General features: G+C 38.1%; 2 protein-coding genes across 5 annotated transcripts in view; one reads left to right on the top strand and one right to left on the bottom strand.

Annotated features, from left to right (window-relative positions):
• ctnna1 (catenin (cadherin-associated protein), alpha 1) overlaps positions 1-24,607 on the bottom strand; it is a 193,499-nt gene that overhangs the window by 106,545 nt on the left and 62,347 nt on the right. For all 4 annotated transcript variants that reach the window (XR_012389377.1, NM_131456.2, XM_073921163.1 and 1 more), the window contains 2 exons: positions 7,954-8,034; positions 5,631-5,783 (listed from right to left, as the gene is read on the bottom strand). Coding sequence is in view for 3 of the 4 variants with exons in the window: in NM_131456.2 (NP_571531.1) it covers positions 5,631-5,783; positions 7,954-8,034 (234 nt within the window). In the remaining variant the exon portion in view is untranslated. The remainder of the gene's footprint in view (positions 1-5,630; positions 5,784-7,953; positions 8,035-24,607) is intronic.
• On the top strand, positions 12,887-15,855 carry lrrtm2 (leucine rich repeat transmembrane neuronal 2). The gene is made up of 2 exons (NM_001351692.1): positions 12,887-13,525; positions 14,231-15,855. The coding sequence occupies exons 1-2, from the start codon at positions 13,522-13,524 to the stop codon at positions 15,853-15,855; spliced, it is 1,629 nt and encodes a 542-aa protein (NP_001338621.1). The 5' UTR covers positions 12,887-13,521.

Below are 24,607 nucleotides of genomic sequence, written 5' to 3'. Positions count from 1 at the left end.
AGGGTTATCACTTAAGCATAGTAAAGGACAAGTGCGCAGAGTTAAGAAAGGGTAAAGTTTCCCCTTCACAACCATCTCCTGCAGCAAGGCTGCCTGTCAAATATATATTAGACCATTCTTAGTGATGAAAGCCATCAGCAAACAGAGGAACTCCCATATATAGCACATCATTTTCAACCCACCGTGTTCATTTTGTAACAGAAGGCAACTACATGAATGCAGGAAAAATCCCTAATGCACAAGACGACATCTCCCTGCCAACAGATTGGATACTAACCAGGAGTGAGACGCTCCAGCTATTTCAGACAATGCGTTTTTTTCATAACCTACATATTTAAAACCCCTTTACCAACCCTCTACCAAACAAAACAGGCAGTGCAAGGTCACGAATAAGCTGACCTCCACACTGCTGCAGTACAGGCTTAGTGCATTAGTAATTTGCTTTACACTGAAGGAATAAACCACAAGAAGCGACGCGTTAGTTGTTTTAGCACAAGCATTTTCAGGAATAAATTGTTTTTTTTTATTTTTCTATTGGCAACAAAATCAAAAAGCTACATTTTTACTATTATTATCATCATTTATTTACATTATGATTTTTCTCATCATTATCATCATCATAATAATAATATAATAATAATAATAATAATAATAATAATAATTATTATTATTATTATTATTATTATTATTATTATTATTATTATTATTATTATTATTATTATTATTATTATAAACAACAACAACAATAATAATAATTGTTTTTAAAAATGTAGTTATTAACTCAAAACGTCCTAAGATGATGATTATGATGATAATAATAATAATTATTATTATTAATTATTTTTTTTTAAAAATGTAGTTAACTCAAAACGCCTTATGGTTTTTATGCTTTCATAAATTTCATATTGGAGTATGCGCCATATATTGAATCATAATTTAATTCTTGTTTTTCTAATGCTAGGTACACTTATGTACTAAAGTTGGTGAATTTTATTTATTTATTTAGATTTTTTTTTCATTTTAGTTTTATTTTATTAAATTACTTTATTTGAAATTAATTTTTTTTGTAATTTGATGAATCTATTTATTCATTATGTATTTACGTTAATTTACTTATTTATATATTTTTATTTATTTATTTATTGTTAATTTGTTTTTATATATTTTTTTTATTTTAATTTGAAATTTAATTTATTTATTTGTTTAATTTGTTTATTCATTTATTTCTATTTATTTATTGTTTATTTATATTTATTTTTATTGTATTTGTTTCTATTTATTTATTTATAAACTTCATATTGTTCATTTATATTTATTATTTTATTTGTTTATTTTTTTATTTATATTTTGATTGATTCATCAGCAACTTAACTAGTTCACAGCAAGATCAATATACATAAGAACATTACATGAGAACAACTTCATATTTCAACAACAGATGATGCAAACATTTATAAAAATATAAATAAAATATAAATTCATAAAAACTGTAGATCAAGTGTTCAATATGATTTTCCAATTAGATATTTAATAAATACTCAAAAATAATAATTAAAACAATTGATTTAAATTTGTCCTGGTGATCTCTTTTTAAAAACTTCCAAAGTGTTTTCATTATAAAAATCTTGTCTAATAGTACCTTAACTTTCTTATTCTAATGAATCATGTTTTATGGCGAGATCAGCTTGTTGGTGGTGCTTTGGTGAATTTAATAAATAGGTTTTCTATATGCTGTAATGATTAATGTAAAACTTTCCAGCCTGTTCTTTGCCATTTTATTAATACTTTTCAAAATAAACAAGATATATTCTATTTTATACCAAGTTAAATTACAATCTAGTATATTGGACAAAAGAAAATGTCAGCTTATTTGTGGTGCTGACATTTAGGCAATATTAAGAAGTTTCCTTAATATTTTAAAGCTAGGCTATAAGCATAACTTGATGCACAATGACACAACTCCGCAAACACAATGAAAGTGAAGCAGCATGATAGCTGCAAGTAAAGCACTGCTTTGTGCAAGTTATTTATAAAGTTATAAGAGTTATGAAATTGTCAGCTTTAGATAAATCCCCGCCGCAACAACCTCACAAAATGCTCATATTTAATGCATTACACTTTGCTGAACATTTAATAGATTACACTACACACAGCAGACAATTTTAGCTGCAGGTTCCCTATCAAACTGCACAATCCTAACGAGTTAAACAAGCCTTATCAGCCCTGATAGTAATGCTTATTATTAATATTACTACTACTACTATTACTATTAGTAATATTTCATTATTATTATTATTATTATTATTATTATTATTATTATTATTATTATCATCATTAGTATTATTATTATTATTAATAATAATAATAATAATAATAATAATAATAATAATAATAATAATAATAATTTCATTGTTATTATTATTATTACTTTCATTATTACTATTATTATTATTACTTTAACTATTACTATTATTATTTATTGTTATGATGAGTATTATTACTACTACTATTATTATTATTATTATTATTATTATTATTATTAATTTCATTATTATTATTACTTTCATTATTACTATTATTATTACTTTAACTATTACTATTATTATTTATTGTTATGATGAGTATTATTACTACTACTACTATTATTATTATTATTATTATTATTATTATTATTATTATTATTATTAATTTCATTATTATTATTACTTTCATTATTACTATTATTTATTATTATGATGATGATTATTATTATTAATTTCATTATTATTATTATTATTATTTTTATTACTTTTATTATTATTATTATTATTATTATTATTATTACTTTAACTATTACTATTATTATTTATTGTTACGATGAGTATTATTATTATTATTATTAATTTTCTTATTTTTATTGTTATTACTTTAACTATTACTATTATTATTTATTGTTATGATGAGTATTATTATTATTATTATTTTTAATTTCATTATTATCACTTTCATTATTACTATTATTTATTATTATGATGATGTTTATTATTATTCTTAATTTCATTATTATTATTATTACTTTTATTATTATTATTATTAGCAGTAGTAGTAGTAGTACTACTACTACTACTATTATTATTTTATTTATTATTATTACTATTATTTTTATTAATGTTATAATTTTTTTACTACTACTATTACTTTTATTTTTATTATTACTAATATTATTATTACTACTACTACTATTATAAATATCATTGCTATTATTATTACTTTTATTATTATGGTTATTATTATAATTACTTTTATTATTATTATTATTGCTGCTATTGTTATTAATAATAATAATATTATTACTACTATTATTACTATTATTATAGCCAACACCCGAAAGAAAATGAGTCATAGCTCATACAGGCTTAATACATTTATAATTGCCTATTCTAAAGATAATGTGTGAGAATCTGTCATATCTAGATCACTTACTTTAATTATTAAAAAATAACTAACAGAATAAAAAAGCCCATCTGCTCACTCAGTATTGAAAGTGTAAACAGGTTTCAGATAATGAGTGGAAATAAACTTCCAACCTGTGCACAGATGCGCTATTACACTTTACCGCAGTAGAAAACACACCTCCTCTGAGCGATTTAACAAAACACGAATTGCGTTTAACACATGCAAGGATGAATCCAGACCTTGCTTTGGCACGGCAGCGTAAACCACAATGGTTCGTAAATGCCTCTAAAATGGAATTATCAAAATGAGCCCATGTTTTGTTCATGTAATCCGTGTTTGGATTAAGGTTGGAATCCATATGGTGCAACCACTGACTGGTGTCAAATCAAGGCAACGATAAAGCCTGTGACAGACAGGAGGAAGAGAGAAAAGAGGCAGAGAGGGAGACGGATGTGACTTCTGCAGACGTCTTGTGCTTCGACTATCTTTAGCCCCTGGTGAGACTCTAAGGCTTTTACTCATTACCCCTCCTTTTCCCTTCACTGATTTCCGTCTCCAGTCCGTCCCCTGTACGCCGCGTGTCACACGAGGGCCGGCCTGCCCCCTGTGGGGAGAGGTCAGCCTGAAATGTCGGTGGATGACGTGTTACCACAGGGACTAAAGATGAACAGATTTGAAAAACTAATGAGGATAGCTAACATTTCTGTCAGCTTGTCGCTGGCCCTGCCAATGCGAGCATGAGATAGAAAACCCCCAGTGATTCGGCATGAAAAACATCTATCTGGAAAATAAAGCGCCACAAGAGACGCAGCCTATTTATCGGTCTTGAATACGTTTGCCGCAAACAGAAACGACAATGCAGATTCTTTCATGAAGTCCATCAATAAGACAGCGGATATCCAGCTGTTTCGCGTTTCCCCACCGAGGCAGCACTTAACCTTGGGCTCGGAGGAGTTTCGCTCTTTGGCTGGGCTTAAAATGTGATTCGCAGTTGTGACCGTCCATACAAATGCAGTGATTGCTCGGCTGCGGCATTGTAAAGCCAGCAGCTCTGCTGCATTTGTGCCATTTGTTGACTCCTATCTGACACTTCACAAAAAATATGAAGCACAGAAGATAAAAGGGCTGTATGGCGCTTGCTTGGATCTAACAGTCATGACACGGAGACTTCCGATGCATCCCTGCATAAATAGCGATGGTGCTGGCTATCGATTAAAATTCATGCTGTTGTATTCTAGCTTTCATGCTGAAATCTGAAGTTCTTCCTCTTTCAAGCATATACCGAATGCTTGCATGAGTGACAGCCGGGATTTCTTACGCTTTGTGGGTGGGCCTTTTTAAATTAGCAATCTTGAAGGATCTCAGAATCATCTAGTATAACTGGGGTTTGTTTTGGGCTCATGTTGAAGTGCTCGACCCGCCAATACAGCAGCTGACAGACATCCTACACACTTCTCATGATCTAACAAATAAAGCTAAATATTTAAAAACTTCCATTGCACAAAACCATCACAGTCCTTACAAGATCTACAGATTAGGCATAATAATGGGAACGTTGCTCACAGCAAGCGATTTGAAGTCTGACAGTAATTGTCTTCAAATCTGTTGAAGGCGGCGAATTTGTTACAAAAGCGATGCTTTGATGGGGATGAATTTAGAGATGCAACTTCTCTGCAGCATGCTGTCAGCATACTAAAACCCTTGCAAAGACAAAGAGTCTCTTAAAATCACCCCCTTTTAAGCACAGGATCCTAAAATATAAATCCCCCCCCCAAAAAAATTTATAAATAAAAGTTTATAAACTCCCTAATCGGTCCATCCTCTCTACATTTAATCTAGTCTGCCAAAACATCTCACACTTAGCATGTACATGACAGCTACTACAAAAACACAGTGTACACAAAAATAACAGTGCCGATTTAATAAGCCCACAATAAACACCCTGAAGGCTGATCTGTCTAATGCAAAAATACTACAAAGATCAATGTCTTAACTATAGACGACAGACTAACAATCAGCGGTTTCCTTCAAGTCAAGCGTGCTCTTTGAGATGCCATGTTCAACAAAGGAACAGCTAGTCTGGATGAGTACAAATAATGTTCCATCATTTGTTTTGAAGCAAATCCAGAAATTAAAATCCGCAATAGACGAGGGACAGTAATTGGCACTTCATAGAGGAGAAAACAGGTGCCTACCTCAATCAGTTTGTTGGCGTGCTCACGGAAAACTTGGGCATATTCCTTCACCTCCTTTTCATTACCATTCTTGGCAGCTTCGATCAATACCAGCAGAGGAACATTGGTCTCCAGAAAAGAGTCCGACACGTGGTCCATCACAGCCTTCCGCAGCTGAAATTATAAACACACAAACACAAATCCTTAGCTTGTATATGATCATCATGAGCACCTGGGTTTGGCGTATTTATTTATAACATATAAAGTAAACAACACGCATCTTTAAGAACTGTCCAGATACATTACCACCATGAAGGAGCTAAAATACTCCTGTTAACACCTGTAATGATGCCAAACCTACAATGCCAGATCACATAATGGAAAATGTTTTATACATACACCACGTTTTTAAAAAGTACACTAAATATTGTATAACTGCAAATAAATCTTCTAAACTACCTGAAATAAGTCTTGTCGCTTATCCAAGTTTTAGGAACAACAAATAATAGCTTAAATTCTAGTTGATCATTTGGTATCAGAAGTGGCTTATGAAAGGCAAAGGCCTCTAGATTACGCTTATTTTACCAGAATAAAATATAAACATGTCTTGATTTTTAATGATTTCATCAGGACAGAAAGGTCTGACTTTGCTCAGATCCATTTGATGCAGAGTTTGTAATCAAAAACTGGATGCAAGAATCTGTCATTACATACACTTCCTGACAAAAGTCTTGTCGCCTATGATCCAAGTTTTAGACCAACGAATAATACTTAACTTCTAGTTTATCACTTGGTATCAGAAGTGGCTTGTATTATGGGCAAAGCCCTCTAGATTATACTTATTTTACCACAATAAAATAACATTTTAATTATTTAATTAAAACAGAAAAGGTCTGACTTTGCTTAAACAAAAGTCTTGTCATTAACAGAAATAATGTCCAGTATAGAATATAAAGTCCTGCTGCAGTGGAGAAAGAATGAATATTGTGTCTGACTCCATCATGAGCTTGGAGGACTGCATCCATACATCTCTGACATGACTCAAATCACTGATTAATAAAGTCATCTGGAATGGCAAAGAAAGCGTTCTTGCAGGACTCCCAGAGCTCATCAAGATTTTTCGGAAATGCCTCCTCCATCTTACATTAGACATACTCAATAATGTTCATGTCTGGTGACTGGGCTGGCCAATCCTGGAGCACCTTGACCTTCTTTGCTTTCAGGAGCTTTGATGTGGAGGCTGAAGTATGAGAAGGAGCACTATCCTGCTGGAGAATTTGCCCTCTCCTGTGGATTGTAATGTGATGGGCAGCACAAATGTCTTGATACCTCAGGCTGTTGATGTTGCTATCAACTCTGCAGATCTCTTGCACGCCCCCATACTGAGAAAAACCCCAAAACCATGATTTTTTCTTCACCAAACTTGACTGATTTCTGTGAGAATCTTTGGTCCATGCTGGTTCATGTAGGTCATCTGCAGTATTAGTGATGATTGGGATGCAGATCAACAGATGATTCATCTGAAAGATCCACCTTCTGCCACTTTTATAATTGATCAACTAGAAGTCCAGTTATTATTTGTTGCTTTTACAACCGGGATCAACAACAAAACTTTTGTCCGGTGGTTTATATATACATATACACAGTTAAAACGTCTGCTTCTGCTTTGTTTTAACTTTAATAACTTAAATTGACCGTTTAATCTTATATTGTTCACAATCCCAGAGCTTTAAGAGACCCCAGTTTCTGAACTTGAGTTTAATATGTCTGGGAGATTACAGTAATGTCTACGCTGCCATACAAATACACAGTAATGTATTCAAATGACATGCATATTTAAACATTGAAAATATAAATACCAAATAAACCTGTTAAACAAACAGAAATAGTTGGATGTGATGACGTCAGTAATGTGCATATTGATGTATGACATCATCTAAAAACATTTAGCAACTGAACACAGCTTAACACAGGGGTGCCCGAACTCGGTCCTGGAGGGCTGAAGTCCTTTATAGTTTAGCTCCAACTTCCTTCAACACACCTGCCAGGAAGATTTTGTATAGCTAGATTAGCTGGTTGAGGTGTTTAATAGGGGTTGGAACTAAAATATGCAGGACAGTGGCCCTCCAGGACTGAGTTTGGGCACCCCTGGCTTAACATCTTTCCATTGAAAATAGCTGGGAGCATTGTACACAACACTTTTACACTCTCACTTTGAACGTAATGTAATAATATGCACCATTTGGAAAGCTCCTTTACAATTAAAATTACTGTAAATAGCGCGGAAGACACAACCTTGAATCAAATTTAATGTAAATAAATGATTGTTTCGTGGTGTACAGACCTGTCTGCGGAGGTCACGGGTCTTCTTAGTCATTCTGTCAATAGCCGTGTTGAGGGCATCGCTCTTCTCCTTACGTCCAGCCTGCGATTAAAAACAAACGGGGGGAAATAGTTAGAAAAAACTCTTTTAAAGTTATATTCAGGGCTGTTTGGAAATAGAAAATGATAGGTGGGAGTTAAAGATGCGAGCTGAAAGGACAAGACAAACTTATGAGATATGATGGATAAGATGCATTTTCTGCAGTGGGAGAAAATGTGAAACGGCATGAGTCACTTGAATTGTTATAACCCCCTGTGGCAAGCATTTCATTCTTGAAAAGTTTGTAGGGGTTTTGGTATCCTCACCCCCCACCCCACCCGCTCCCTTTGGCGATTATTGTTTCTTATGACTAACGTGACTTCTGGTGCTGTCAGGAGGCACACGCCCACATTCTTTCACCAATCCATTTTTCAGCTCAAAAAGCCAGAGTTTCTGTCTGTCACTTTCCTGAGCTGGGCTTAAGTAGCCCGTGAAATAATTCATGACACAAATAGCTCTCCTGCTGTGCAAGAATAAAAAAAAAACAACGAAAAAAATGAAAGAATGGAAGGGAAAGGCACATTAGTTAAAATAGGACATGCTTTTTGCACTGGTGTCCGATTCCTCCAGCCCCAAACATCAAGGATTACAATGAAACCAATGCTCTTTTTGAACTTACTGAATAAGTCACACTTAAGTCTTTGCACACTGACGTCCAAAATGTTGGTATGCATTTTTTTATATATATGTGCCAAAAAAACAAAACGGCATGCAAAGAAACCTTGCACTGAGTCCGATGCATATTAATCAGATGCAAAAAATATGTATATATTAAGTCATATTAAGCATTGATGCCTTGTACGCTTCCCTCTTCCTCAAAAAAAAAAAATATTGTGTTCATCCAATCCACTGCACAGAGAGATAGGATAGTCCACCAAGTTATTTGGGGATCCTGAATTGTGAAGTGCCATTGATGTGATGCAAAACCTGTAAAGAGATGATGCCAACCGTCAAGGACCAAAGACAACACATACGAAGAAATGATGCCAACCATTCTAGGGGGTCTCTATAATCACAGATCAGTCCTAGAGTCTACTAATACTCAAATGGACCATCGAAATAAAGCGTTACCCAATAATCATTTATTAATCGTAATCGAATTAAATGTTTAATTAATTGAGATTTTGATTTTAGGTCAAATAGCCCAAATCTAACTTAGCAATATACTCAGAATAAAAAGTTCATAGCAGTACATCTATCACAGACGTCAAGCCGTAACTAATTTAATTTAAAGTGAAAATATAACCACCAGTGTGTGCGAAATGTGCTATACAAATAATTTGTGCAATGTGCACATGCTTTTCTTGCTTGACATTTCTTGCAAGTCAACGTTTCAGGCAACCAAAAAGGCAGTATTTATTTATTTATTTATTTATTTTTTTTTTTTTTTGAAGTACAAGTACAACCCTTTGTGTAACAAGTCAAACTCCTTGTAACAATGCACAAAGTTGAGCCTGGTCATGCAGAGTTCACATGTCAGCGAACACAAAGATACAATAATTGATGTTAAAAGATAAATCTTAGCAATTTCCACACTTAAAAGGCCTCCCAGTCAGTTTGGCTGGAGTTGGAAGAGCGCATCTCACTCACATGCCCCAGACAAATTGCTCATGTGCAGTGGGAAGGTAAATCTTCAGCACAACGAAAAGCCTAGGGGAAGGCCGTCACAGGGGCACAAGCAGCAAAAGCGTGACAGTCAATGAAATATGGCAGTGGCACTGGCAGCTCGGCCCCCTCCACCCTCAGCCCACTGGGTGGTACACGGTAGGAGGCGAGTGACCGCCATCGGCCTTAATCCCCTCCTGATTTCATGCCGGTCGGATATAAAAGCACTTCAGAACAACAGACTCTCAAGCGTAATGGTGAGGGGCTGTCAATTCTAAATCACTAACCATCAGGTGAGGTGTTCATTGAGCTGTACAAACATTACCCTAATTAGCGTAGATGTTTCATTCATGCGTTGCATAAAAAAGTAATGATAAAAACTTGACGGATATGAGTTATACGAATGCATGTTCCCCTAGAGGGCAAAATGACTTGGATCGCTCAATATTGATTTTGCTTCAAGCACCAGCACTTAATTGGGCAGTCATTTGATTCCTCACACTAGTTTACGTGGTGTTTTCACACATATAGTTAATGATAGTCAGGCAAAGCCGTGCTTGCAGCATGAACTAATCTCCCTGCAGATTTGCGGAGAAAGAAAAAGATTTTAAAACAGTCAGCAGAGACATCCCTTAAGGGCAGATTACACACAGTATCCGTAAAAAAGTAATATGACCTATGGAAAAAGATGACAAACAAATAAATCATACGGACACGAAATGGCTCGGGTCATTTTGGAAAGTGACCAGCCCAAAAAAAGAAACACAGATGTTCAAATTAAAGCACAGCAGGTACAATGGCAATTTTAGCACTACCTACACTCACGCCGCATGCTTATAAAAAGCAAAAGCATGTGTTTAAGTGGCTTATCTGCATCAAGAAGACTTTTTATAAATGGTTGCATTCATTAAATGCCAATGCATGTACTCTAATTAAAAAAAAAATAGTTAAGCTTTCTAACTTGACATAAGGTTGTGAATCTAACACTTCTATGTGAGATTCTGAAAAAAGCAGGTAATGCACAGACCAACTACAACAGACCAATAATTATCTATAAAAACAAGAATAATTTTTCACAGCAGGCGATTTGACATCCGGCAATAATTGTCTTGAAATAAATGGGAAGCAGAGAATGTTACAAAAGCAGTGCACTGATGGCTGTAGCTGCGTCATTTTAATGGGGTAGTGATCGGAAAGCATTGCTCAGAGTTTGAATAGGTAAGCTAAACAGTTAGCAAACCCAGGGTATATGCGGGAATCCTAAAAGGCTAATTTCAATATCTTTTCAACACCTTCCCAGAATAAACCGCCACCAAATTCTTAGTATCAAAACTTTAACTTAAACATTTGTAGTTAAATAAATCAATGGAGCACAACCATGCAACAGAACTCGGATAAGCTCAGAAGAAACGAAGCTTGAAAGAACTTACGTGGTTGTTTTCAGCGACATGCTTCAGCCACTCTTTAAACTTTCTCCAACCAGGAGTACACAAACTTATATTTTCCCTTTTTGCTGTCTGTTTCGCTACACGTGTAGAGCGCCACATCAACTTCCCACGTTAGTCGCAAATTATGTGACATCAACCAGACGGAAAAGCTTGGTCTGACGGTCAGCCTGGCCCGAACCAATCATGCAGATTGACAAAAATATATTTATTTATGTTTGTTTTATGTAGTCGAAGCTAAGCAGGGCTAACCCTGGTCAGTACCTGGACGGGAGACCACATAAGAAAACTAGGTTGCTGTTGGAAGTGGGGGCCAGCAGGGGGCAATCAACCTGCATTCTGTGCGTGTCCTAATGCCCCGGTAAAAAGTGAAGGGGACACCATACTGTCAGTGAGCGCAGTCTTTCGGATGAGACATTAAGCCGAGCCCCTGACTCTCTCTGGTCATTACAAATCTCATGGCGCTTCTCGTAAATAGTAGGGGTGTAACTACGGTGTCCTGGCCAAATTCCCTCGATTCCCTTACCCATCATGGCCTCCCAATCATCCCCATACACAGAATTGGCTGTTTCACTGTCTCTCCACTCAACCTATAACTGGTGGGAAGCGCATTAGTGCTTTTGTCCTGTGGCTGCCGTCGCATCATCCAAGTGGATGCTGCACACTGGTGGTAGTGTGGAGAGACCCCCACCCCTCCACCCCCCCTCATGATTGTGAGGCGCTTTGGGTGTATGGCCATAACGATAAATGCGCAATATGAATCCACATTACTTAAACACTTTGGACAATGCTTGAAAAAATTTAAGAGCTTATCTCGGACAAAACGAGATTAAGACTTTAATACATTTTAAGGGCTTTAATTCTCTCATAATTGATTTATCAACTTTTAATACTTTAAGACCCCGCAGACACCGTGAAAACAATAATAAAACCATGTATAAAAAAATATGTATTAAAATTAAATATAAAAAACAAAAAAAGTATCCAGATCTATTCCTTTAGCTTAGGCAGTAAGCTCAAAAGGGCCGTCATCCAACACGTCAGGCACAAATTCAATAAAAAATGAATTCCCATTATATTAAGTTCAGCAAACCCACATGAAGAAAAATCAGCCAAATGACAGGGGAGCGTAGAAAAATGCATGTCTTATGTTTAGTGAAATCTCCTGTGGCGCCATGCAGTGTGAATGCTCTATTAAGTCCAGCATTCAGACTCCATCCTCACCACCGCAGATAGATAGACAGCAGTGTAAAAAGGTCTCTGTGACGTCGGTTTGGTTGTGACGTGTTTTGTGTTAAAAACCTGAATGAGCAAAAGGGAGAGAGAAGGGAAGGGCCAATCAGAATGCAAGTCACTGTAGATCAAATTGTCCACGAGCTTCCAGTGTCAACTTATTATCATAAATTCACACATCAACTAAAACAAAAGCACACGATAGATGTTATTTTACCGCTATAGATGGGTTATTACAAACAAGCAAGAGTAGCAAATTACAAATATAAACAAACATACAAATATGTAGTAGCTGAGCAGACAGGAAGCAGATGAAGAGATTTAAGGCAATTGTTAATTTCAGCTGTGAACTGCGGCAACACGTTGCAGTTATCAATATTCTGACTGTGACGAACCAGAGAAAAAAGTAAGGGAGGGGGAGGGTGCGTTGAATCAAACGCCAAAGCACTGTGCGAGTGTGCAAGGCGGAAAGTGAGCGAGCCAGGGAGCGAACCAAAGAGAGAGAGAGAGAGAGGAGGGAAAAAGAGAGAGAGAGAAACTGCACTGATGATCGACGCCAGCCTGCCACCACTCTGTAGCAGTGAGTGGCTGCAACAAAAGCACAGAATAACATCTCAGCTCCTCTCCTCTGCTTTTCCCCCTCACTGCATCTCCTTTCCTCGGTGCCGAGAACTCAACACAGCACAGCAGAGACACACGAAACTGCCGTCGCAAGCGCAGCCTCTGCCTGCCATCAACAAGTTAGGGATGAAGGACCTCGGAGCGGTGAAAGAGGAATGTGTGATCTTCAATTAACCAATTGAGCTGACATCATTGCGGTGGAAAGGGAAAGAGGCAGCTAAGGGACGGACAGATCTGCTCAGCAGTGCTCCTTTGGATGCAAATCCTCAACTTCAGATTTAAGGATTCTTGGAAGGCAAATAATGTTCGTCTTTTCTTAATCTGGGAATTGAAAAGGACTGGAAAAAGGGACAGACGCAAATAACAGGGAGGAAAAAGAGAGAGGAGAAAAAAAAACAGCATCCCAGGACATGGAATTCCTGAATTCGATTCAACTGGGGGGGCTCAGCACTTTATTTCTGAAGAGCCTGATTCCTTTTGTATTTACCCAAAAGGCTTTTTTCCCTTTGGATTTCTCTTCCATCTGGCTGCTCCAAAAGTCTGCGGAAAAAGACAGTTGAATGCAGCCTCCGATGTGCACAAAAGAATGGGTAAGTTATCCGTTTTATTCACAGAGTCTGGACCTGAATAGACAATGTAGTGAGTAGGAGGGGGGACAGTGGCTGGCAGGGTCTCTGGAAACATCTATATACATAAAACGCTGCTTTTTTATCTGGCATGCTTGACATTAAATAATTGGGGGAAAAAATGACACGAGCCACTGGAAAGAGATTGCATATAATAAGGTATGACTATATAATCATACGTTGTCATATTGTCAGTGTATAAATATAATATATATATATATATATATATATATATATATATATATATATATATATATATATATATATATATATATATATATATATATATATATATATATACACACACATATACATATACATATATAAACATATACATATACATATATATATATATACACATACACTGCATCATAGAAATGAATAAGTAAATAAAACTAATGTGGACCTGATATTATAAACAATATATATACACAAATCGCAGTTGATACTAAAAGATAAAACATGATAAATACATGCATTAAAATGATAAATAAAATGAGTGAGCATTCCCCTCAAATGTTCTTAAAAATTCCTGGATTAACAGTCAGATTGCTTCATGTTGACAAATACAGAAGAGCGCGCATGATAGTGGGAAAAATTGTTTCTGTATACTGCAGAGATTAGATTTCCCTCCCCCCGGTTTATTTTCTTATCTTTAAACCCACCCAGGTTTCCATTCAAGGTGGCCATTGGTGGGACAAGCACCAGCGGCACTTTGTGTGATCAGCATGCTACTGTGCCTCCCTCCTGTGTCATGCACAACCTGCCCCCAGAAATGCCGATGTGAAGACCTGCAGTTTTACTGCGACACACAGGGGCTCCTGGCGCCCCCAGACGGTGTGGATAAAGGGGCCCTTGGACTTTCACTCAGACACAACAGCATCAGCGAGCTCAGCTCAGACCAGTTCTTCGGCTTCACCCAGCTCACTTGGCTTCACCTGGACCACAACCAAATAACCACAGTGCATGAGGATGCCTTCCAGGGGCTGTACAAGCTCAAGGACCTTAACCTGAGCTCAAACCGCATCACCAAGCTGCCAAACACAACCTTCATCCACCTCATCAACCTGCAGATCCTGGATCTCTCCTTCAACCAGATGACTGCTCTGGAGCCTGAGCTCTTTCACGGGCTTCGGAAACTCCAGATCCTTCACCTGCGATCAAACTCCCTGCGCACAACACCCGTGCGGGCCTTCTGGGACTGCCGGAGCTTGGAATACCTTGGCCTGAGCAACAACCGGCTCCGTAGCCTGGCCCGGAATGGCTTCGCCGGGTTAATTAAGCTGCGGGAGCTCCATTTGGAACACAATCACTTGACCAAGATTAACTTGGCTCACTTCCCTCGTCTGGTCGCCCTCCAGTTCCTTTATCTACAGTGGAACAAGATCAACAACTTAACATCTACCATGGAGTGGAAATGGACAACTCTGGAGAAATTGGATCTCACTGGGAACGAGATTCGTGTACTTATCCCCGAGGTGTTCGAGACTTTGCCCAGCCTCAAGATCCTGCTGCTGGATAACAACAAACTGAGCAACCTCGACAGCCAAACCATGGATATGTGGAAGTCCCTAAATGTGATCGGGCTGTCAAGCAACCTTTGGGAATGTACCAAACGGATCTGCAATTTGGCCACTTGGCTGAGCACCTTTAAGGGTAGATGGGAGCATTCTATCCTCTGCTACAGTCCTGAGTATGCACAGGGTGAGGAAATACTGGATGCCGTTTACGGATTCCAACTTTGCCAAAATTTCTCGGCCCCGGTCGTACTGACCAGTACCAGCACGGAGGCCATGCTCCCTGACATCACGAGCTCCCTGTTCGGAAATATGCAGACCCCTACGCAAGACTTCTATGCAGAGGATTTTGGGAGCTTTACGATTGTCACTACTACCACCACTACCACACAACCCCCACGCACTGCCCTCGCTACTACTATGACGGTGGAGGGGGCAGATGTTACAGAGGACTACTCTGCGATGGACAACACATTGCTGACCCAGAGGGTCATCATTGGTACCATGGCTCTGTTGTTTTCCTTCTTTCTCATCATTTTTGTAGTGTACATATCACGCAAATGCTGCCCTCCAACTCTGAGGCGGATCCGCCATTGCTCGGCCATTCAGAACCGGCGACAGATGAGGACCCAGCAGAGGCAGCCAATGGCGGACCTGGCTACACAGGTGCCCTATAATGAGTACGAGACCAGTCATGAGGAGGGTGCACTTGTGATCATCAATGGCTATGGGCAGTGCAAATGTCAGCAACTGCCTTACAAAGAGTGTGAAGTATAAACTCTATTTATTCCTGCAGCTTATGGGTTTAACCATTTGTCCATTTCAAAAGATACAGGGTTTGCTTTTGGACTTTTCTTTCATTTTCAGTTTGTATGAAGAAGAATATTCCTTTGAAATTGTTAGCTTTGAAATTCTATGAAAGTTTGAGATGACTGGGATGAATTTGAAGAGAAGAAATATAAAGAAATCCACAAGTTTATTTTTGTAATACAAATGCAAAGGTTCATATCGAGCTGGGGCAATCAATCTCAGCAGAGGAAGGTTGGATGTGTCACTGCATCGCCAGTTTGTGTACTATGTATTCTGCAGCACAGAGGAGATGAGAAATCTATAGCCAAACCGCCTGGAACCCTGTGCTCCAGAAAACAGTTTATAAAATGTCATATCTTCTGATAAATGGTGAAAATTTATTTCATGGGAAAAAAAAAATAGTGTTACATATGCTGAGCAGTGCAAATTTAAAAGGATAAAAAAAAAGACATTTGGTGCACGTTAGCAACACTATAGATCTCACTCATACATTCGCTTTTGGGGAGAGGAAAAAAAAGCAGATGTATACAAAAGCATCGACTCACCTTTTCTAAATTGAGAACGAGTACTGTTACAAATTAAGCCACATAATGCAATTTAGATTCGAACAGGGAATTCAACCCACTCGCATTACTCGGCTTCCTCATGTGGCAGAAATGATCGTTTCACTTTGATCGAGTCTTAAATTCAAACTAATGAGAACACTTAACAGCCTTCCCGTTTCTGCATTTGGTTAAATTCAATAAACTCCGTCCGCTTCCTTGAACTCTTAAAGTCTAGCACTTTGTGTGAAAAGGTTAATGTCCAATATGGCTCTGCACTGGTTCAACAAAATGTCTGTTGAACAAACTCCCTCTATTACAACTTCAGCAGGGGTTTACTAAATGTTAAACAGAGGCAAGTGCTCGATTATCATTGTGCATATATTCTTACATAAGATGGCTCAAAACACTGACATCCTCACTGTGATAGAACAATGCTGCTTAGATCACTGCATCATTAATTAAATGGTAGAGACTATCAAAGAAAGCAACACAATGAAGCAAACATCAGCTAGAACAACTTGCAAGGGAAAAGGGAAGAGCTAGAAATAGGAAGGCATGCAGAGGACTGACAATTGTCTCCTAAAAATAAGTACGTACGCTTGGCGTCGCACTCTTCAAATGCAGCAAAGAGAATAATCACACCTGACAGCTTCAACATTAAGTCAATTAAGCCCACGGAAAATTAATCTAATATTAACCCCCTAAAACTCTGCCCTGCAAGTTACAGCCTCTTCAGACTGTAGAAAAGCAGTACTACTTAAAGCAAAAACTTCACAGAAACAAGAGCGTTACTTCATAGCTCTGCTCCTTTTAGTCCATAATCACTACACAAACAAAAAAAAAAAAAAACTTTGTCTGTGCAAAAATATTCACAGGTTCATAGCAAGGACACGAAAGAAAAGCTGAAGCGAAGCATATCGCAGCTCTCAGGAGAGCATGCAGAAGACGACGGGAGGCTGGGTCAGGAGACATTTGTATGCAGCACTGAGAGGACAGACATTAGCATCAAACTAAAGAAGCCGCTGCTGCAGTAGCTCTTTGTGTTGCAATCAAGAGTTGGGGGCAGGGATGCACAGGGGGGAACAGAGAGCAAAAACACCAGTTAACGTCTAATTGAAGTCAATGAGCGTCTTAGGAGCCGCTGAATCAGGGTACAGAAACCATTAGAGGACGAAAAAAAAAATGCATGACAAAACAGTGACTGACAACACCTTGGGCAAGATCTGGAAACTCTGAATGCCACCCTAGACTAGCCGTAATAAGACTTATTGGCTTCCTGCAGAAAAAAAAATTAATCATCAAGCTTTATAGCTTGAGAGAAAACTGTTATTAAAATAAACATCCAGTCACATCCTGGCAGAGATTTTTTAAGAGGAAAGCTCCAAATCTGAGATATTGGCATTTATATCAAAGCTGTTTTTTGGTCACCTTCCTAATAGTAGTAGGAGAGACAAAACTTGAACAACAGTGAAATACTGAAATTAAGTGTGCCTGAACAGACTGGTTAATGTTGTCCTCTAGAGGGTGCTATAAAATACCATGAGTGAAGAACCAATGCAACTTATTTTCTCTAGCTCCAACCTTGCTAAAGACAGTTTTATATTGGTAAGGGCAACCACAGAGGGAATGTAGGTCTGTGTAGCTTATATGTTCTGCCATCCAGAAGGCGTAGCTAGGAATTTCAATGCTGTTGGACTAAAGAAAGGCTACAACTTACATTTTACTGAGCCAAGAACATCCACCAATGATGTTGCTTTGTTTTGGATTTAGTGAAGCTGACCTTTGCTTTCTGCGCTACTCAAAAACACCTTGCATGATTATTAAAAAGTTTACCTGAAATGCACATCAGCACCATTCCCAAAACAAAGGAAAAAAATGACAAGACAAGCCTTGTATGCTTATCCTGTAGGCATATGAGGTAGGGGAAGAATGATTTTATAATGAAATACCGAAACATCTTTTTAAACTATCAGCTTATAAGCAAAAATCACTGAACATGAATCCATTTGCACTCCTGTAAACCTTTTTTTATTATTTTTTATGTTGGGGGAAGTGGTTATCATGCCATTCGCTGAATCCTGCTGCTCACTCTGGCCAAATGAATCCCCTTTCAACGAAAAAAAAAAAGAAAAGAAAAAAAAAACACAACCCAAAAACTTCTTTGTGCAAAACTGAATGCTTCTCACCCTCCTCTCCCCAAAACCCCGCTTTTTTCCTTTTGTATTGTAATATGTACTATTTCATATCTGTATAGTGGGTAAAGATGTGGCCAACTGAAAAGCTCTTTTTTTTTTCCTTAAGACGTATATTTTTAAATAAAAATGTTACAATTTATAAATGCTTTGGTCTAGTATGCTCTTCAGGTCCCCAAAGTCTTACGTGCCTGTAAACACTGTTGGTTTCTTTTAAATATCTTCAACACAAAGAAACACTATCGTGTATCAAGTGTGCTGAATACAGAGATGGCTGAAAGGCTTTTAAGGCAGGTGCACTCAGGGTATTCGGTCTGGGCTTCAGGCAAGGTGCCCTTCTGAAGCAAATGGCTTCTGATATCATTAACATTATCATAACCCGGCACTCACCTGCCCTTCTAAACCGAGATAACAACCTGCCTGAATGACTGGCATCAAATGCAACAACACGTCCGAGATTCCACTCTAGCCCAGGGCAGAATCAGCTTAAAAATGCTATTATATACGCACAATGATTGACGTTGGTTGGAAGTGATTATCTAGCCCACTGGTTTTTGATTTAAATACGATCTAAATAGTGATAGGCTGGTGGACGCTGCTTGAAAAGTTTTGCAGGTGAATTACATGCGAGCATTAGCAAGTGCCACATATCCATGTATCCGTCTGGACAGGTTTTTCAGTCTTCATTCCTACGAGGTTCTTCGGTGAGCAGAGAACGTAAAATGGTGCTGATGCATGACATTACCAGTGGGAAATTACCGAGGTCTCAGACGCTCCAGAAATACTGGTCCAAAAATAAATGAAAAGGCAAGTTAGTCACTCTGAACCCACATAAACTGAATTCCATCCAAAGCTGTGCTTTGAGAAAATAATTGTTAAATCTAAGCATTGGCCAGGAAGAGGAAGAAGCGTGCTCTTAAAAGAAAAATGCATTAATAAACAATGTACGTGCATTGGAAAGCCATGAGCAAAGAAAACAAAGATTTACTCAATATCACTGCAGCTGCAGTCTCTGTGGAGGTTTCGCAAATGTGAGGGTGGCAGCAAGCATATGCCACAACAGCTACCCGTCTGCGTTATATACTGTGCACTGCACAAGAACTGCAGGGCAAGCTGGAAGAAAACCAATTTCCAGTGCAGAATGAAGGGACCAAAAACATAAATAATACCCAGACTGTTACGATATGCCTAACCTTGGGAGTCCAATACATCAGGCACAGTGAATATCAGCTTTAACGTAGCCATTTTAAATGCTTTTTCTATAAATAATGCATTCGGTTACCCAGCCACTTTAACAACAATGATAGCGCATGTGTCATCGCTGCCTCGCAGTTTAAAGATCTTTAGATCTTTTGTAAATCTCAAGACCTTGTAACCCAAACGATGCAATTGCTTTTAGTGATTTTACTCGAGGTAAAGAGGAGAAGTCGCCGGTCCACTCCCTCCAGGCAGCTGTTGACCACTGGTTCACAGAATCACTGCCTATAGGCATTTTTTTTTCTCAGTGAAAAAGGAAAGTTGTCTGGGAGTGGCTGAAGCTGAGCATGATTTATAGAGGACTGCTATTTCTTGGCCAGACGGCGAAGATGCTTTGTGACTACAGAGGCCTCAGATGCAGCAGCTTTCTAAGGCTTTTCACTCACTGCGAAAGGAAGCTATTAACTCCAAAGGTCACTTTTTAATTTGGTTGCGCCCCTACGAGGCAGAGGTCTGTCCTCGACTAAGGAAATGAAAACAGAAGTGATTTAACTCAGGATTTAAGTACACTAAGAAGAACAGAAGATAGTGAGAAGATATTGTGCGTTTCAACTTTGCGCTCCAACTGTACACCATGTACCCAATTACTAAAGCTCGTTTAAACCCTGCAGGAAGTCACTAACACGCACACAGACACAAAAAATGCAACCATGAGACCAGAGGAAAATTGGCTAATACTTTTAGACTTCTTATTGTACCACGGCAGTCGCTCCAAACGTTAATTTGTTTCCTCTGTTTTTACGTCCATGAAAAAGGGTCTTATTTTTCTCCCCGCATCATTTCTTTAGAGCTCGTAGCTCTCAGGGACCACAGAGGATGAATGGACACCTCTCTTCAAAACAAGTCTCTCAAAATGAACTATATTAAAGCAAAGGGCCGAAGCTCCATTAGCCACCAAGGGTAGTCATCCCTCATCCACTGCCTGATCAAAGCGGTCAACAAAAAAGGAAATGATAGCAAGAGGCGCAATGCGGCTCAATGAACCAGCGAGCGAAAAATAAAAGCATTTTTCGTTACATTCAGGAGAAGCACTAGTGCTCTTGGATGTTAAGATGATAGCAAATGTTGTAGTGCTAATTACTAGCTGCTCATGAAGAAAGTCAAACTCTATTCGGCAAAGGGGAAATGATAGATATAGATGAAGACATGCACAGGTTTAATCAAACAGGCATCTTTTAGTAGATCGCAAGCATGCTTTCCAATTCCTTGGTTTAAAAAGGATAGCTCAAAGATGTTAAATTCTAGGAAATCTGCAAGCGTGTGTGTGTATTGGTTTAGTCAGGACTTTTAAAATGTGATGTTTACAGCTGTAGCTTAAAATATCCATGATGCAATGGATGGTAACAGATGGAGAAAAGATTTTAACCAGTTTCAGTAAAACTTTAAAGGGATAGTACACCCAAATCCGAAAATAGTCATCGTTTACTCACCCTTTGACCCAATCCCAATTCTACCCCATAGCCCTTCCCCTTCCCTCTTGTTTTGAGTGTACACGAAGTAGGGGTGTCCCAATTCTCTTTAGCTTGAAGGCGTAGGGATAAGTGGAAGGGTTAGATAGCAGTCAAAACAAATATTTTAATGGACCACACTAGAATCCATGGGGTAAGAAATTTTCCCAGAATGCATCAACAACGGCAGCATGGCTGCACACAGAAGTAAAGAGATACACGATTTAGAATGTTTTGCCATTAATCAAATTCTTACAACAAACAAGCACATGTTTTAATACAGCGGTTCCTAACAGGGGAGTCCCGGCCCAAAAGGGGGCCTCAGCGAGCTCTGTTGGGGCGCAGGTCGCATCATATTGTACAATTTTTTTTTTTGCAGTGGACAATTAAGAGAACGATCATGTTGCCTTAATTTATTTTATCCCCTGGCAGAACAAAATAAAGGGGACAAATTTGTAATTCGTTCTCCACAAAAAAAGACAGTCTCACTCATTTGCATGCTGGACCCAGGTGAGGAAGCTCCAAACATTTCGGGTTGCAGCGCTAGCAATACTGGAAACACGAAAAGCAGAAAATACCAAGATCAATACCTGAACTTTGGCTTTATTCCATTTTCTAGAAGCAAAGATGCCTGGCCCAGCCACAGTGGATTAGCTGCACTAAAGTTCTTGCTAACGAATGCGTGAGGCCGTCCAAATTAATAAGACATTTGCAGACGACTCATCCCACATACTGCAAGGTGTACCCAATACAAACAGCCTGCTGATGTTTTTTTATATATTTTACATTAAGCTATTATTTCTGCATAAACATATCTAGATGTAGTTATAAACATACCGTTTGTTGGAAAACAAAGTTTTTTTGACATGCCAACTGCAAACTTATAGGAGCGATAATATTACATGTGGAGGGAAGCCTTACAGTAGGGGGTCTCGGGAAAAAGAGTTGGGAACCACTGTTTTAATAGATTCATAACCACGTTTGTGATTTACCGTCATGCTTTTTTTTTAAACTGCTATAATACAGAGCACAAAATTTGGCGATCTATAATCCCTAAAAATAACTCCTGTATAACACCCCCACAATATTGTCACTCGATGACACTCAAATACCCTGTCAGAAAAGTCTAGTGGCTGGGAATGAGCTTTTTACAGTGTCTGGTATAATGTTAACGTGTTTGCACAGATGAATAAGACCACAGTGTAAATGATGTTATGATAACATGATATTGTTGCCTTCAGTGATTTCCTAATGACAAACACCAAAAAAATAACACAACTGGAATAACTCCAGCGATCACGATCGTCGATCTCATATAAAGCAAGAGATCTCGATGATATATGACGACATGTGCAGGTGTTGTAGTGCTGTCCCATTTCTTAGGAATATATTTTAAAGCCCTTCCCCTACACACTCTGTTTCAAGGGCCAATAGGAAGGAGTAAGGGTGCAAAACTAAAATTGGGATTGGGTCTTTACTTGTTCAAAACCTGTTAAACTTTCCTTCCTATGTTTAACACAAAAGATAATCTTCAGAAAGTTGGAAATCTCTACCCATTTACTTCCACAGTATTTGTTTCCCATATTGTGAATGTTTAGCAATCTTCTTAGTGTCCAACAAAAGAAAGAAACTTGATAGAAACTTAAAACCACTTGAGAGTGAGTAAATACACGTTTGGGTGAGCTATCCCTTTAACACACCAGCTATAAAACCTAGAAAAAAAATCATTTGATTTCAACATTGTTAATAATGATGACCATCGCTAGATGTGGACACGCAGGATTTAAATGACAAAACGCTCCATTTATCTCTCACATGGTTGCCAAGGAAACAGTGTTCAGCCAAACTGAATTCGTGTTCATTACCATCTAGGGTGTGACGAACAAAGACATTCATTATCCTTGTTCTTACCAGAAGTAACTTTACGCAGGCCTATTCATGAGGACGTCTGACACGTCTAAAGAGAAAGCAGATATCAAGGTGCATTCGGAGCTAATGCAATGAGTCAGAGCTAATCCACAGCAGCGGGTTAAGAAAAGGACCCTAATAACACCGTTCTTTGACTTGTCAACAGAGGTGACCTTCCTGCTGCAAAGCCTGGTAACAAAAGCATTACAGGGAGAAGCATTTCCCTCTATGAAAGGACAGAAATGGTTAAGTGAGGGGAGCTGAAAACTGCAGTCTGATGTGGCACAGCCACCGCCACCCACACGGTCTTCATAATCAAATATGATGTAAGCGTGCTATAATTACTCCTATCTGGATTCCATCATGTTGCCTATTATTTCCACAGCGCCACAGGTGAAACATCTGCATGGGACTCATCCCTGACTCGATGAATACAGTCAAGAGACCATGTGCACAACTTTAGGAAATCCAATTATTGCCTCGAATCTCCTTCAGAGGTGCTCTCCAAAAGCAATCAGATAGATCGAAGAGCAAATTGCATGGAGATCTTAGCATGAAGAACTGCCAGATGCTGTGACTGTATCCAGTGACACTCCAGTCTGTATATTCGATCACAAAACAAGCAGAGCCAGAAGCAATAAAACAGGAAGGAGAGAAAACGCTACCGAGAAACTCAACAACCCACAGGGTTCAAGGACTCCAGAGCTGTGCATGTTTGAAGCATTTATTACGAGTTTCCAATCAATCTGGATTTCTCGTCAGCCAATATAGCTTCTTACCGTTTACTGCTTTCCACATTTTAAAGCTCCTTCTTCTCTGGACCCAAAAACACATCTTGGACTGGAGCGGTGAGAATCAATTAAGCCCAGTCAGAAACCCATAACAAGGAGAAATACAAGTGGAGGGAACTGCCAAAAACCTGTCTTGAGTGCAGCCAAACTGGTCACTTCATTTTGTTTATGGTGTAAGATTTTTTAAAATCCCCAGTGCAACATCATAACTACATAAAAATCTCAAAGTGCTAAATCAGAAAGTGGCGTGCATAAATCTGCAAACAATTTCCAATTCATTAATTGAAACAATTCAAAATGACAAGTTTCATTTCGTTGATAAGGTTTTTAAAACTCCAACCGTGACATCATGAGCGACTACATAAAAAAATCTTGATGTGATAAATCAGAAAGGCACGCGCATAAATCAGCATAAATTTCCAATTCATTAATTAAAACAATTCAAGTGACAAAATGAAAAATATGAATAATGCAATTGATATTCTGAAATGGAAATTAATTTTGAAGAAGACTCATTCAAATCTTTTCAATTATATCAGGGTTTAAATCAATCTTTATAAATTGTATAAATGAAATCT

Source organism: Danio rerio, chromosome 14, assembly GCF_049306965.1.
Source record: "Danio rerio strain Tuebingen ecotype United States chromosome 14, GRCz12tu, whole genome shotgun sequence".
Classification (NCBI taxonomy): domain Eukaryota; kingdom Metazoa; phylum Chordata; class Actinopteri; order Cypriniformes; family Danionidae; genus Danio; species Danio rerio.
This window is presented reverse-complemented; position numbering and strand designations above follow the sequence as displayed.